At 38.7% G+C, this 17,233-nt stretch overlaps 1 protein-coding gene across 1 annotated transcript; it reads left to right on the top strand.

Annotated features, from left to right (window-relative positions):
* Window positions 1–3,848: 3,848 nt before the first annotated feature.
* On the top strand, window positions 3,849–17,022 carry adam10a (ADAM metallopeptidase domain 10a). Its single transcript, XM_010788006.1, has 14 exons — window positions 3,849–3,963; window positions 4,602–4,754; window positions 8,052–8,152; window positions 8,427–8,585; window positions 9,105–9,197; window positions 9,435–9,618; window positions 11,556–11,719; window positions 11,848–12,031; window positions 12,118–12,268; window positions 12,389–12,572; window positions 12,656–12,767; window positions 12,919–13,139; window positions 13,243–13,369; window positions 14,126–17,022. Exons 1-14 carry the CDS (start codon window positions 3,861–3,863, stop codon window positions 14,248–14,250), a joined length of 2,061 nt encoding a protein of 686 aa, XP_010786308.1. The 5' UTR covers window positions 3,849–3,860; the 3' UTR covers window positions 14,251–17,022.
* The last annotated feature ends 211 nt before the right edge of the window (window positions 17,023–17,233 follow it).

Here is a 17,233-nt window from a genome sequence, read left to right as displayed (position 1 = left end):
CCCACACACACACACACACACACACACACACACACACACACACGTGTGTGTGTGTGTGTGGCGGGCGTGGGCTTTGCTGGTTGTTTTCACCAAACCTGTCTGTTGAGGATTGTCAATGCCTTGGCAAACAGATTCCTTTCCTGTGTTTTTGTGCTCTTTCCTGTCTCTCCTGGCCTTGCATAAACACTGCCGGTCGCGGAATAATGGTGCAACATACCCGCCTTGAACAGTCTGCATTAATGAGCAGTAAAGAAATAATGAATAATCAAGCCTGAATCCATTGCTACCTGGGCGACCAATAATATATAATTCCTTTATGAGCGCAATATGACAGATACCCCTTTTTGTGAACATACACACAGTTTAGGAACTAAATATAAAGTCTTTATTATCTAGACATTTGATTATTCATACTATTCATTCATTTTTTGTATTAAGAGCAATGCTTCCTTGTATATGCCCAATGCTCATAAGCAGTTGTTGCTGGTTCAGGTGACGTGACAAGGCAGGGCAGACCATTATCTCCTTCGGGCTCTTTTAATATAGTCATGCATTAGTTATAATAAAGTTTCAATATTTCAGTTCAGTCTCCAGCTTTCTAAGTATCAAATACTCATTTGTGAGGTGTATTTTCCTCTTTCTAATACAGCACAAAATTAAAAGTTATGCAATATGAAGAGTTCAGGTGTGTTGAAAGACCTGGATTCATTGAAGTTAACTAATCGCTCACACAGGAAGCCATGACACATTTAAAAAATCATCTGATTCTGATCATAGTTCAGTTCTCTGATATTCAAGTACTAACTTGTGAGCTTACTTCTTCAACAGTGAATGTTCAGTTATGTTTGGTTAACATGCCAGAAGCACCAACATGAACATATAATTGATACTTGTATTGTTGATGGGTAGATTCAGTTTTAAATATAGGGTGGATATTGGCCTCATTGTAAGCATACTATCTCTTTAGACATGGCCGGCTTACCGAGAAAAGTGTATGACTGTCAGATGAACGAGACAGTATGTTTAGCTTTGGGAAATGTCTGAATAATTGATGAGTCAACTGATTCAGTGAGAAGCTGATCCACAGCCTCTGCTTTTCCTGTCTGTAAGCCATGTTTATTTTCTGCTGGGTTTTTGTGTTGAACATGATTCAGTGATTTATATTGAAAAAAGAAACAAGCTGTTTCTGACTTCCTTAGAGATAACCATACAGATTTTAATCAGGAGATCGATGAAATAGCTAACTTTTCTCACCAAGCATCTCCATGGATCTTTTGCATGCTTCATACGTTTTTCCCAATTTAATCTATCTGTCTACAATATTACCTTTCATTGTATATGTGGTACTTGGAGAATTTTGTTTTATTTATAGCTCTATCATCCATAAAAGATCATGAAGTTATTTTCATTTAGCTTATTTGGATGATACCATTTAAACCAGCAGACAGTTCCCTATCGACACAGAAGATCTTTCAGTTAGCCTTCGAGTCATTAATTCATATTTAAAAAATATGATAACGGCCAAGGATTGAGCCCTTTGGTACCTCAAACGTATGTCTAACTTATGACATATGCAACTTAACTTAAATACAAATGGTTCTCTATCATTTAAATAGTTAACAACCCCTTGAGAGCAACACCATATTAAATCAGAACCCTGATAATGCAGCTTACATCTGTAATGGAATAATCTACTTATGGATTCATCTGTCTGTTACCAGCGTGCCATGGTGTTATTTTGGGTTGACTGAGCTTTTGATTGGGCATAGATGGAGTCATGAGGTCATATTGATTGTGGTAGTGGCCATTAATAAAGTCGAAAGAGGCCAAGAAACTGTAATAGGTGTGCCAGAATGAATAACAAGCAGAACATGTATTGGTAATCTCTTGCCAGAATTCAAAGAGTAGATCGTATTGCAATCTTTGTTCCACATGTTAAGCAGTTTTCTCTCTCTCTTTTTGTTTTTCTTACGTTCCTGCACTCTTATCTCTTGTTATGAATGAATGTTTTCACTAAGGCAATAATATAATGGTCTCTTAGTTCTAAAAAGCACAATGTAGGTTTCTTTATGACTTATCCCTATAGCAGGGGAAGGGACCTGCAGAATGGAAGTTACCAGAAGTAAAGCAACAAGGTGTTTATTAGAAATGAGAACAGAAGTGATTAATGGAAAACTAAATGCTGGGGAAAGTCAAAGAGTCATCCTGTACAGGGATATCCTGGACTGCGTCTGACCTTTTCAACTTCATCTCACTCTCCAAAATATTTAACGTTCTACTCCTCTATCTCTCTCCTGTGCTCAGTTTGTATTGGGTTTGCTCAATCGTTCTTGTATATTAATTTGAACAGTACACAAGTCCATCTTTATGTCCTTAGGCCGTTATCTCCTCATGAACAAAGAGGCTTTTGCAAAACCTCTGTGGCTTAGGTAGACTTTAATGATGTGCTCTGTCCCTGAGCGGCTCAAAGGGAAACAACCCTCTTCTTTTCACACAATGAATAAGAGCCACTCAACCGAGTCTACAAATGAAGGCCAGTTTACTCGTGGGACGTAAAAACACTCATGTGATGTCCTCTGTGGCTCTGCAGGGAGATTATGAACCTTGACAAAATTACTTTGTGCATGACTTTACATTATCTTATCTTAAACTTGGTGTCTAACAATGTGCAAAAAATAGCCTATGTTACAGCTTGTGTTAAATCACATGGGCATTTACCAGACAGAGAGGCCAAAGAAAATGTATAATGTTTTTTGGGAAATGGATCCAGTGTTTTTATTTGATTAATTATGTTAAGCTTCACCCATACTATGGACTAGGGCTGCTCGATTATGGCAAAAATCATAATCTCGATTATTTGGGTCAATAATTGATATCACGATTATTAAAAACGATTATCCTTTTACTTTGAAAACATCAATTTATTGGAGAAAAAAATGTTGAACAGTATGTTTTTAACAGTTGATTACCCTGAACTTTAAGTATAATTCAACTGAAAAACCAATAAAAAAAATTTGTATTTAAAAAAAAAAAAGAAAGAAAGTAATAATAATAATAAAAAAATAGTTTTATTTCAATTACGTTGTTTTCGTAATCGTTGCAAGCCATAATCGTAATTGCGATTAAAATTAATTGAGCAGCCCTACTATAGACAATATACCAATTATCACACTGTGGCAGTGAGTACACTTGTATGCTTCCTAAAAATGTAACCTGCCTGAAAATGCCATCTCTGGTAATATATAAGGCTGCTTTCTGCAAAATTGTGCAATCAATATTGGGCTCCGTATGAGGTAGCATTGTAAACACCATATGAGTCATCTCTAAAGGAAGCTCTGCCTTGAGATCCAGCCATGTGATTACTAAAGAGTGTATTTCCCTAAAATACTTTGTACTCAGTTTCCTTTGAAGCTAGCTCATGTGCACCTCATGTGATGGTTGCATTTTTTCTTAGAAATCATGGTTAGGTTAATGAGAGGATTATACAAAAGTACTATGGCTGTGCACAAATGTTCATGTGCTTTTACTCGACATAATTCTTCTTCTAAGTCACTAAGCACAGCAGTGTTGAGCATCACTATCAGACAACTATCAGAGCAGCATTGTGAAGCTGCAGGAAGAATGTGTGAACTTGTTTTATACTCAATTCTCTGTGTGCTGTCTCGGGTTTCCAGTTCGAGCCATCCTTCAAACTAAAACTCTATGGTGAAAACATGACATTAACATTGCTAGGGTTCAGGGTGTGTATTGTGTTAGCCTCATCATGTCAGCGTGTCAAAGTGCAATTTGCATTCAGTGTTTAATTATTTTGTTAATTACAAATTTCTCCTTTTTTTCTCCTTAGACAATTTAACTTGCGGATGACGAGAGATACAACTACATTTTCCCCAGATCTAATCATTGATGTATCTGGAGAGGAGACACCCGTTGATACATCACATATTTACAGTGGAGAAATCTTTGGTAAGTCCAGCTGATTCCACACAACACATTAGATTTGTAGATTTGTGTTTCTCTAAGCTTTTTTAATTTAAATGTAAGGTCTTCAAAGACATTTCGCCTTATATCATTCCCACTTTATCCCCCATATCAGCTCAGCTAGGAGACAACGCTTTCATGTCAAGCATTATGGAATATTGTGGACAACTAAAGTTAGTTTTTGTCGAGTATTTGTCTCGTCAGAAGCCTACACACAGGAAGAACTTTTTTAACTTTCATCCTGTTTTGGCTTCCGCCCTTAATCCCTTTCCTTTCTCGATGTCTTCCTGCTACCCGTCTCCAGCAGAGTTCAAATGAACTTTTGTTATCATTGTCTGTGAAACAAACAGAAAGGGGACCTAGAAACAGAGAGATCTTTACTTAGGAAAGCTCTTTCAATAAGTAAACCGCTCAGAAAACGAAGACATTTTACAATAAATATCTTGAGTTTGAAAATAAAACATCACTAAAGACATGTCAATTTAAGTATTACTGTTAACTTTTCTTTAAAAATACAAACATTACCACGTTGTTCATACTCCATGCAAATACCACTGTTTCCTTGGTCGATTGGAGTATATATTTGTTTTTCTCTGCCCATCTTCATCCTCGTTGTGCTTCAGGCGAAAAGGACACCCTGACCCATGGCTCCGTGGTTGACGGCCGCTTTGAAGGCTTCATTAAATCCCATCAAGGAACATACTACATTGAACCCTCGGAGAGGTACCTGAAGGATGTGCCCTTCCACTCCATCATCTATCACGAGGATGACATCAGTGAGTATCTACCATTGCACCTGCTTTCATTTAAAACCCTGTGTGCAGTAGAGGTGGTTCAAATCTGCACAATATGCAGCTGCAGGGAAAGTTGTGACCTCTATACCTTTTAGACATGCCACAAACATGTGTCTTCTAGTTTTTTAACAGGCTTCTTTTGAAATGCATTAGTGTTTAAATGTTTTTTAACTGACTTTTTCTTCTTTGCTAAAAACAAGATAATGCATTAAAAGCAGCGAAGAAAGATAATTAACTTTTGGGAGGAATATTGAGCAAAACATTGCTTTAGCTCTGTAAATAATTGAATTGTGATCTGTTGGATATGGAGGTCCTCTGCCTCTGGTCTTTATTTATACTGGAAGCAGTATTGTAGCCTGATAAAGCGAAAGTTATGACTCATATCCATTCCTAAGAAACTGAATCCAGCAACTGGAAACTTCTGATTCTTGCCCCACAGAACTGTATTTAGCTGCCAGGCAGTGGGTCTGATATGAACCACGCCCTGGCTTTTGGCGGGCTGATACACAGCACTCTATACTGCTGATAACTTATCTAGAACTCACACCCGAGGAATCATAAATTGAGACATGCACACATCAGGGTTTCCGCTAGGATGTTTTCTTGCCGGTCAAATGTCCGGACAGAATTTATTTTACCAGACAAATTTGAAACTTACCGGTCATGTTTCAATAATAATAATAACAATTGTGTAGCAGAGTTTCCGTTAGCAGGTAATTACCGGGACTATGACCGGATATGCTGATGTGTAAAACTCAGTTAATGGGAGTCATTTTTATATTGCTTCAGTTTAAAATCGTAACAGATCGAAAAGTTCAGATTCATTCAAACAACAAACAACATAATTATTACATTCAAAGAAGCTACTTGTAGTAGATGAAGTACATTCTTCAAAAGTTTACATTAACTTTGAATAATAACACGGGAGAAACGGAGCCTCTCTTTTCCTCTCTCCCTCGCTCTCTCTCCTGACAGCCCGTCAGTTTCTCATGCAGCGTGCTAAACAGTGGGCGGGGCTTCAGGTCAGACTCAGCAGCTGATCTGATCTCTCTCGCGTCCGGTTACACTTCACTCGCGTTTATGTCCATATCGATCAGATCCAGCTCTCCTGATCAGCCTTTATAGAGAGCACAGATCAAACTATTAAGAGTGAATATCGGCCGATAATGATCGGCGGCCAATCGATCGGAGCATCGGACATTTTGACCGGCAGGTTTTGAATTTACCGGTTTTTATTAAATTTTATCAGCTAAAAACCGGTAATTACCGGCTAACGGAAACCCTGGCACACATACATAGGGAAATTCTTTGGATCTACTGAAGAATATGTAAGCAAAGAGTAATAGTGGTTCATTATGTTGTGAACTCATCCACCCACAGCATTTCATTGTGTCATTTGTACAGAGGAAGCTGGATTAGTCAACCTTTTATTTAAATATTAACTCAAGTTATGTATTATTTCAGCCTTTTATCTTCCCATGTAATTCGGATTTGTCCGACACGTCTGCTTATATCTGCATAGTAGGGTTCAAACAGGTCACCTTTAAAAACATGTATGATTGTGTTTGTACTGTAGGCAATTCATCTGTAACATTTTCCTAAAAACACATGTAAATGCACAATAAATCAGCGTTTTTCAGATGGTCCCCTTAATGTGCATTAAGCTGGAAAGGTCTTACATTAGTCTTAAATGGACTATTTAGAGATATTGAGTTGAGTGTTCAAATTACACTATAGTTGTAAAACATCACATATCTTGTTTCGATATTTAGAAGCTGGTATCTGTGGGGAAAAAGACATCAGTGATCGTCCTTACTTCTGACTCTTGGCCTTTCTTGTGGTTTCTTTTTGACTTTGTTCCACACTGTAAGGGCCTTTTGATTAGCAGTTGAATGAGACAGCATTCACTGTAGGGACAAAGAGGGCTTTCTCTGAAAACACATTGTGAGAGTTTGAATGCATTGTTTCAGAGTCCGTCCAGTCTGTTCAGTAACCAGCACCGGACGGTTCTCTTTACTGAACAAAAGTCCTGTAACATTCAGGCTTATGTCCTCCACTACTATTAATGGGATCAAAGGTCCAGCAAACAAAAGCTTCTGCAAGGGACCAATTAGATTAGAGATTGAAAACAGCATCCAATCTCATTAGTTTAGCTTAAAATGTTTTTTGTTTTTTGCTTTAAAATTATATAAAACATAATTGTTCATTATTTTAAAGTTACTTAGTGTTTTGGATTCTGACCTTGATTTGGCTTAAAAGACATGCATGCACAAATAACATATAAAGAAACAGTTTACTTCGCAAAGCACCCGCAAAAGATGATTTGCACCCCTAACTGAGCTGCCAAACAAATAGCGTCTCAACAATCCTGTGCCATTTGCCTGTATTTAAATTAAGTAATATGCATTTATTCACAGCAAAATAGACATTTCTATGCAAATGAGCCTCATTGCAAAATGAAAGACCATTCACAAACATCAGCCCTCAGCGTCGTCAGTTGTTAGTGGCTGAAGATCATTTGTAAAGGGCTGCCATGCCAAAACATTCAGTAATATTATTTAAAGTCTGAATTGCCTTTGGAAACAGCAACAGCGCTGACAGACCGCTATTTTGAATCCCAACATTTGTTTTTGTTTTTGAATGGCTAATGTGTTTAGGAATTCTTGTGCATTTTTTTTTCAGGATCAGTAGCACGCAGTTTGAATTTAATTTAAAAAATGTATCCCTCGTTGTTAGTCTTACTGTTTTCTTTGTGCAAAGGCTACATTTATATTTAGCCACACGAATAGTCGCAAATTACACTGCAAAACGTTATGGTCGTGTTTGTACTGTAATATCAAGAACACAATATATTTTGTGAATCGGACTTCGTAACCGGGGCAGATAAACAAATGCTGCACAATTCATGCTGCCATCACCGTTGCAATCCATTGTTTATAAAATCCCCAATGCATTTATTTGAAGCCCCCTCTCTTTTACCCTTCAACATTTAAATGCAGTGTGTATACTAACTTTGAGATAACATTGTTACACAGCAGTCTTAAATAAAAAAAGAATAGAGAATCAACGTTTTCATTAGTAGAGGCAGGTCTACTGCTCAGAGAGAAAGCTGATTTGTCAGCGATGATTCGCAGAAGCTATATCATTAAAGCATTTTATTTAAAGCAGCTACTCTCACCCTGATTCACCTTCACCAGCCGACCACACATGATCCGAGAGAGAAGCATGATGCAGTGTAAGCCGTTCATAACATTGCCTTATCTCCCCTCTATCTGCCAGATTATCCTCATAAGTATGGCTCAGAGGGCGGCTGCGCTGACCACTCGGTGTATGAGAGGATGTTGAAATACCAAGCAACTGGAGTAGAGGAGCCAGAAAAAGTAAGTACAAGCATCACGCAACAAAGCCCCTCCCCCTCTTTGTAGTTCATAATTAAACACACAGATGGACATGGGGTTAATCGATCTTATCTCATACAGTATAGAACCTTCCTTCCCTGCAGCAACAGTAAAAGCATGTGTATATTTTTAGCTCAGGTGTACATGCTTTCTCATCCACCGCCAGATTACCTGCAATGTTTAAGCCATGCTAGAAGTTTTAAACACGGCAATGTGTTCCCATGTGTCCTGATCCTGATGGTTGTTTTTCTTACAGGGGGTAAGCAGTGTATCGGAGGAAGATAAATCCAATGGTCCTGTTATTCTGAGGAGGAAGAGAGCAACAGCAAAGGAGAAGAACACTTGCCAGCTCTTCATCCAGACTGACCACCTCTTCTTCAAATACTACGGCACAAGAGAGGCTGTCATTGCCCAGGTATGCACACAGTGTGTACATATTAAAGAGCGCATGTTATGCTCTTTTTAAGCTCATATTTGTGCCTCTACTGTGAGATGTCTCCATGCTTTAATGTTCAAAAAGCGCTTTATTTTTCTCATACTGCCTGTGCTGCAGCACCTCTTTTCACCCTCTGTCTGAAACCAGAGCCCAGTCTGCTCTGATTGGTTAGCTGGCCGGCTCTGTTGTGATTGGTCAACCGCTTAGAGATATGTTGGAAATGTCCCGCCCCTTATCACGTACAATTTGTTGGAGCGCTGGCCAATAGAAGTGCGAGTGTTACATAGTGTCAAAAAATAACACAAAATAAAACAACTTCTGCAAATAAACATCCAAGTCATACACATATCGAAATACAAAATATAAAACAATGTTATATTGAGCTATAAAAAGAGTAAATTATACTAGTATAAATATAATGATTGGGGTAGTTAATCACAGAGATTAGCATCATTTTTTTTGCCTTACTACATATCTAAAGGATTACTTTCTCCACAGATCTCCAGCCATGTGAAGGCCATTGACTCCATTTACCAGGGCACAGACTTCCTGGGCATCCGAAACATCGCCTTCATGGTCAAAAGGATCAGGGTGAGTTGAATCTGCAATCTGCTGAAGTTTTAGTTTATATAACCATTTACCTGAAAGGAATTAAGCTGCTAGTATGAGTGAAGGTATTCTGATTCTGAAGTTTGTTAACCTGTCTGCTCAGCCATGAGTACTGTGGTGTAGATTTTCCTCAGTGTGAATAGTTATACATTTAAAGCCTCTATAAACTATATCTCTTACTCTATCTCTTGTGTTATTTTCAAACTCTTCTTTATTCAGATAAATACTACCGACGATGAAAAAGACCGAACTAACCCTTTTCGCTTTGCCAACATTGGAGTGGAGAAGTTTCTGGAGCTTAACTCTGAGCAGAACCACGATGACTACTGCCTGGCCTACGTCTTCTCCGACAGGGACTTTGATGATGGGGTTCTTGGCTTGGCTTGGGTCGGAGCTCCTTCAGGTTGGTACACAACACAATAACATTAACGCATACAGCCTTGGTAGGGACTTCCTGTGATGCTCATAGGTCCAAATCGCCCTTACCTTCTCAGTTTATCCATTAATAAACCAATGCTTTACCACACATGCTCCAACTAAATATACACTTAAACTTAGAATCAAGTCCAAGTGAAAGTTGAGATGAAACAATTGTTTATCTTTATTGCAAAATGAACAAAATATATTGTCTTAATCTTTTGCCAAAATATACATTTGTACTAAATATTACGTTTCACCTTTGCTTCCAGAGCGCCTTTATTAGAAAAACAAACATTATATCATTTGGTAATAAAACGAAGAGGAAGTGACTAAACAGTCACGCTGATAACGTTTCATCTATGTTTGAGTCGTAACAACTGGTTATTTTTGTTAGATTTGGGTGCAGTGAGAGAAACAGGACTTTAATGGCCTCTGAACTAAAATACCTGAAATTGGTTTGAATAATGAAAAAGCAGCGTTGGCATGAGTAAATGATCTGTCCTGAGTTTACAATGTAGTATCAGTAGTCAGTGTCCAAAAACTGGTTAGTATGCAAGTTTAACTTTAAATGCTGTAGTGTATATACTGTATATGTTTTAATTTATGAGTGAATACCTCCTCCTCCATTAGAACCAACAATGTGCACTTGCTTCAAAAATCCTGTATAAACTGGTTATTTGCTCACAGGCACAACACTAGGGCTGCACGATTTTGGGAAAAAATCGAATTGCGATTTTTCTGATAAATATTGCGATTCGATTTGCGATATTTGTTTTTAAGCGACCCAATGGAAGTTTATTGTAAAATGCGGCCATATCTCCGGCTAGGAAGGTCGCATCAACATGCTCCCGTCTCTAGCACCCCCGCAGCCCGAGCTACGAGTGAAAGAACTAAACTTACATGAAACGTCTGTTGGGTTGCTTTAAAGTCAAGCTTCAGTTTAAGATTCACCCTGTAATAGATGTAAACATGTGATGGAGCAGGGGATTGGATCAATCTGTCTATCACCTTCTATCATGGGCCACTTCTGATTGGTTAACAATGGCTGGTACATGTGGAGCACAGCACTTCTGATTGGTGTGGATGACTGACACACAAGAAGAACGAAAAAAAAAATGGCAGGCTTTGCGATTTGATAATCGCATCATTTCAAATTTCGATTTAAAATCGATTAATCGTTCAGCCCTACACAACATGTATGTATGAAAGTTATGTAGGCCTCCCCCTTCTACTGCTTTGAATAAGTTTAGACACCACCTTCTCATCATGAAGAATACAGCAACAAACACAGACGATCAATACGGACAAATGGGCAATGCTGTAAGCGGAAAGAATCGATTGAGGATAAGAGACAGAGGAGGAAGTGCCGCAGTGAGCTGTGTGCTATTTCCTGAACAAAGGGAGGGATACTGGCCGAGCACAACTAATGTGTATCACATTTAATGTGACCAGCTGTTTTGTTGCTTCAGTAGAGGAGCTAAACAAGAACACACGCACGCACACGCGCAGTGAACAACATACAATGTACATCCATACTCAGTGCACTTACACATAATGGACTGATCCAAGTCTAAGTGCTCTGATGTCTTGTCTTTGTTTCTGTGTGGCTAGAAGCTGAACTTGCCTCCTTGTGACTGGCTTTATGGATTAGTGAAAGCACTGCAGCACTGCTGGCATGCTTATTGTTGACTGCAAGTGGATTCTATTGTGCATTCAAATGATTTAATACATTATAAATGTTATATCATTCACAGTACTGAAGGACTTAAATGATAACTTTAACTAACTCTTGACACCATATCTACAACAGTAAATTAACCAGGGGTTAAATTATAAAGGATACTCTCTGTGAAATCTGGTTTATTATTTAATTGTATGATAATCCATTTTGCTCATATCCTGTTTATTCTCCTGCAACAGGAAGTTCTGGGGGCATCTGTGAGAAGAGCAAGCTGTACTCTGACGGAAAGAGGAAGTCTCTGAACACTGGCATCATCACTGTGCAGAACTACGCCTCCCACGTCCCTCCCAAGGTGTCACACATTACCTTCGCTCATGAGGTTGGGCACAACTTTGGCTCTCCTGTAAGTACTATGATTTAAAACAGATGCCTTTGTCAGTGCAAGTATTTCACATGTCAAGTTCTGCAATATATTCTTCTGTCTCTCAAGTCTCTCTGCCTTCTGTCCTCTCCCTGCCTCCTGTTTCACAGCATGACTCTGGGCTTGAATGCACCCCTGGAGAGTCTAAGTCGCAGGATAAAAAGGAGCAGGGCAACTACATCATGTACGCCAGAGCCACATCAGGGGACAAGCTCAACAACAACAAGTTCTCTATCTGCAGCATCCGCAATATAAGCGCTGTTCTGACGAAGAAGAGAGATTCCTGTTTTGTTGGTAAGTTCTCTCTAACCATCGTATTTGTTTCTTTCTCAGTGTATGAGAGAGATAATGTCTTCATGCTGTTGTGTCTGTGTGTGCAGAGTCTGGTCAGCCGATCTGTGGTAACGGACTAGTGGAAGAAGGAGAAGAGTGCGACTGCGGCTACAGTGACCAGTGTGGTGACCCCTGCTGCTATAACGCCAATGAAGGGGAGGGCAAAAAATGCAAACTCCAACCTGGCAAAATCTGCAGGTCAGTTGTGATCAGCATGTCTGTATTCAAGCCTGTAGTTGGTGTATTTGGCACAAGTATTGCTAGGGTAAGGGTTCTCAGCATAGCATTGATTGCACATTTGTAATTATTTTCCCGCAGTCCTAGCCAAGGCCCCTGTTGCACACCAGAGTGTTCCTTCAAGGGCTCAAACGCCGAGTGCAGAGAGGAGTCGGAGTGCGCCCAACAGGGAACGTGCAACGGAGCTACTCCTCTGTGTCCTTCGTCCGAACCAAAGGCTAACTTCACCTCCTGCCATTCGGAAACACAAGTCTGCCTCAATGGGGTATGTTTATTGACCTCTTGCTTTTTCGTGTCTGGTATACGTTGTTTGTGAACTCTTTTTAAACTATTTATTGTTTGGACCAGGGGTGCTCTGGATCCATTTGTGAGAAGTACGGTCTGGAGGTCTGCACCTGTGCCATGGAAGAAAGCAAGGATGAGGCCGCTGAGCTGTGCCACGTGTGCTGCATGGATAAAAGTAAGTGACAGGCTGGAACACAATCACTGTATTATTGATATGACCTTAATGACTTTGTTCTCGGTCATTTCAAATGAAGGTTTCATTTTTAAGTTATTCTTATAGAGTTAGTGTGAATCTCAGTGGTGACTCCCTCTCCCTCTGCCCTCAGTGAAGCCCAACACCTGCAGCAGCACAGGCTCAGAAAAATGGGTCCAATTCTTCAACAAGAAGACCACCACGCTGCAGCCCGGCTCCCCCTGCAACGACTTTAAGGGCTACTGTGATGTGTTCATGAGGTGTCGTCTGGTGGACGCTGACGGGCCTCTGGCAAGGCTGAAGAAAGCCATTTTCAATGCAGAACTCTATGAAAATATTGCAGAGTGGATAGTGGTGAGTGTCTTGATATCAGCAACGATTTGTCGACCTCATGACACATTAAAAACTATTGATATGCCTGTATTTAGATATCCTTTAAAATATTATTGTTTTACAGGCTCACTGGTGGGCGGTGCTCTTGATGGGAATTGCTTTGATTATGCTGATGGCCGGCTTCATCAAGATCTGCAGCGTCCACACCCCCAGCAGCAACCCCAAACTGCCCCCTCCAAAGCCACTGCCAGGTACAGTACATGTTTTGTATTTACATGTATGTTAATATCCACATACTTTAGATTGTTGAGTGCAGCTTAAAAGAATACTTCACCAACTAAATATCCATTTGTATGTCATGTTAAATTCTTGAAGAAAATTTAGTTTTAAAAAAATATTTCCTTAATCATTTAAGAATAAAAAAAGAGAACAGTCTTGATGAATAATGATAAAAACATCCATTTAGAAACGCTCATACAACACATTATCACACCATCATCCAAATCTGATTTATACAGCCTTATGCTCAAAACTTCCTCAACACATGCATCAAGACTCAATCTTACTATTTAATTCAAAATATGATATACTAATTCAATTAAATTGAGTTTTTTTATTTTTTATTCTTTACTTATTTGGGGTCACATTATAATACAAGTACAGTTTTTCAAATCATATATTTTTAGAGACCCGAAAGTGACAAATGAAATAGTAAACAAAATTAGTCAAAATAAAATAAAAAATAAAAAGTACACAGGGGTTGTTTGAAATAGCAAATGTCTACACATGTACATATGCATACATATCAACATACATATATACATTATATAAATTGTGAGGTTTTAATGAAATTGCACATGTTTTGGAAAAAAACGAGGAAAAAATGTCTTTAAGAATAAAACTGCGGTAAGGCATTTGCAAATGGTCCCTTTGTGGCTGATGTGTTACTTTTAAGGACATAGACTATTTTGTATTACCTTCATCAATTTGATGTTGCTGTCCTGTAGGTACGCTGAAGAGGAGGAGGCAGCAGCAGGCGCAGCAGCAGGCTCTGTCTCAGGGCCAGGGCCAGGGCCAGCGCCACCACCGCCAGCCCAGAGAGAACTATCAGATGGGCCAAATGAGACGCTGAGAACCGGCTCTGCTCTTTGTCTTGGGTCTTCCTAGTGCCTACAGTAGGAGCACTTCACTCCAAAGAGTTACCTTAACAACCTATTCAAAGATCTTGCAAATGGATCGATTTCACTGAACAAAGCCCAAAGGTTTTTTTTGGGCCTAACAAACACCTCTGCTCGAAGAGCCAGAATAGCAGTGGTTCACACAGCTTTTATAGTAAATAAATAACTTTTCCAAGGAAAAACAGGAGCAGAAATTCACTGATCTTTGTTATGTGGTCTTAATCTTTGAACGTGTTTTTGTTTTCTATCAGAATGAAGGAGAGTGAAGCAGCTTGTGTAAGAGTCCTTCCTCTGTCCTTGATCTGTGCTCCCTCTTTTTTCATTTCCTGCTCTTCCACTCTGAAGTGCTGCCATCTTCAGCACGATGGCAGGACTGCAAGTCCCATAGGTATTTACTGCCATCAAAAACAGCAATGACACATTTAAACAGAAAAACATCTTTTGCCAATGTTACTAGATTGTTTGAAAAGCTCAAAACACCATCAAGTTTTCTTTTTAATTCTCATGTTCTTCCAGCGTACAATCGTTCAGATGTGGCAGTAGGTTTATTTTAGTTTCAAATGAAATTCTTTATAATGAAGATTATTTACTGTTTTAGTTCGCTTTCTCAGGATTAATAAAACAATAGCAAACAAGTGTATTTAGTGAAGAAGATGGCTGCATGCATATTTCAGGGTGAAGTCCCTCCTGGCTGAAGGCTGTATATAAGGGTCCACGCTAGCTGCCACAGGATTTAGAGGACAGGTTGTATGAAAAGAATGTAAAAAAAGCTTAACAAGATTATTTTGTCATCTGTTATCCGATGGAGGGGAGATTGATTATCTTGGTCTGTATATTCGTGTCATATGGTTTTGCAGTTGAGTTTACACAGAGATATAGTCTGGGGATGACATCTATGGTGAGAGAATAGCTTTTATCATCCTGATTGGAACACGCTTTTTTTCTGTCATAGCCGTTTTCTCTGGACTTGTTGCTTTGGCTCTGATTCGTCACACTCAACTTTTTTCTAGTCGGAATAGTTGAAGCAACAAGGAAAGTGAGTAACGCTTGGAACAAAGAGATATGCATATATAAGAAGCTATTACAGAAAAAAAGTGTCCCACAATGTCCTGCCCACCTTTTCACTTCTTTCATGTACACCTCTCAAATTGCACACACTGGCAGTTGTTTTACGAAATGACAAAAATATGTTAAAACCACTCAAAAGCAGTTGAATCCTCTTAATGAGAAATGTTTCTGGTTTAAATGTGATTTAGCTTTTATTGATTTTACTTGCAGTTCAGATTATTTGTATATGTTGAGGAATTGAATACATTGACGAAACGTAGAGCTTCTAATTATATTGTTACTCTCTTGCTACTGTTCACAGAGCGATCAATCATTGTGTGTCAGCTCTTCTGTCTTTTACTTTCCTACTGGTCTTGATTTCCTCAAGGAATTTTGTTACCATTTTTACATCCTCTTGGTTTGTGTAATTGCATTTAAAATGTGCCTATTCGGGGCAGTGTGACTGAAGTTAGCGAAGTATCAGTGATTTTTATCGAGGCTAAAATCATGCATCAGCTGGCAGTTTGTCCAAGCACTGTTATCAACCTGGACTGCTGAAGTGGAAATACATATTGGAAGTGTTTAGGGCTTGGCAGTGTATGGTAATCATAAGAGGAAATGTAAGGGATGATTGTCATATATCGGCATGAAAACCAAATGTTACAAACACACATTTTCATAGAATAATAATCCACACTTATTTCAGATCTTTTGAGAGATTTTAATTTGTATCTACTTGAATAATAGTCTTCTATTGCCCGGCTTAAATGGAGTTTTCAGTAGCCTCCAACCAGATTAAACTTAATTTCACTGATGTATGAATGAGAGTGGAGTCGAGTTATTGGCATGAGTAATATATATATATATATATATATATGTATATCTGTATGTATATATATATATATATATATGTATATGTATGTATGTATGTATACTTGGGGTAAACTTGGTAAAGCAAAGACAGATCTTTTTTTTCTTATCCTTGCAAAAGAGTTGTATGGAGCACGGCTGCAGCTCGGCGTTGTTTTCTGTGCAGGGAGACAGGATGTTGTGTTGACGTTCAGAGAGATTCTATGCAGAGTAACAGCAAACAAGTTAGCCTCTTCACAGATAAATGCCTTCGATGTTTTATCCCAAATGGGTACATGAAATAATAATCTTGCTTTCATAACCATGTTCAATCTTCACTCATGTCTCTGTGCTGCATTCTAGACTACAATGCAATCCTGTGTCGCTCCATTTACCGACTTCCTTTCCTTTCTGGTGCTACTGGCAGTGCTTTTTATTGGGTCTTAAGGTGTATTTTTCATTATCTTTGGCACATTTTAATTTTCTTTTCTGCGTGTGTGATCTGCTTTGCAAAATCATCTTTATCTTGTGTTGTTGATATGGTAAGATGTGGACAACACTGGGTGTTAGGGGGAAATACTCTGGAAGTTGTTCAGTCTTTTAAATGTTCTGAATTTAATGAAATGTGCACTAGAGTGTAAGTGATGCAAAATGGTTTAGATTCAGTATTTCTGTCTGATTTTAATGTCTCCTGTGTTTTATACAGTGTCTTTTATTTACCTTTTTGTTCTTTTTTCTCATTTTGCTTACTTTGAAAAGTCATTGTGCAAAAATATTATTTCTTTTGAACTACTTGAAATGCATTAATAAACCAGAGTTGATCAATAGTTTTTCTTTACTGTTTTCTGAAAAGCCCACTATGATTGTTCTACAGATTTGATTGCCTCATACACTTTGTTTATGTTACAGTCATGATTATTTACACCTGAAAGTTAAGTACAGCCTTGATTAGTCAGGTTTTTGGATCTGATCGCCTGACAGGCTGCTCTGACATGAAGTTGTGTTTATTTGATTAATCCTGCTTCTGAGGTTAAAGACAAC

Source organism: Notothenia coriiceps, unplaced genomic scaffold (assembly GCF_000735185.1).
Source record: "Notothenia coriiceps isolate Sejong01 unplaced genomic scaffold, NC01 NC01_scaffold00031495, whole genome shotgun sequence".
Lineage (NCBI taxonomy): Eukaryota > Metazoa > Chordata > Actinopteri > Perciformes > Nototheniidae > Notothenia > Notothenia coriiceps.
Note: the sequence above shows the minus strand (reverse complement) of the source record. Positions and strands in the feature narration are given on the sequence as shown.

Coding starts and splice junctions, on each gene's coding strand:
- adam10a (XM_010788006.1), top strand. CDS start 3,861: ATGACGAGAGATACAACTACATTTTCCCCAGATCTAATCATTGATGTA. Junction 3,964..4,601: donor TTACAGTGGAGAAATCTTTG/GTAAGTCCAGCT, acceptor GTTGTGCTTCAG/GCGAAAAGGACACCCTGACC. Junction 13,140..13,242: donor ATATTGCAGAGTGGATAGTG/GTGAGTGTCTTG, acceptor ATTGTTTTACAG/GCTCACTGGTGGGCGGTGCT.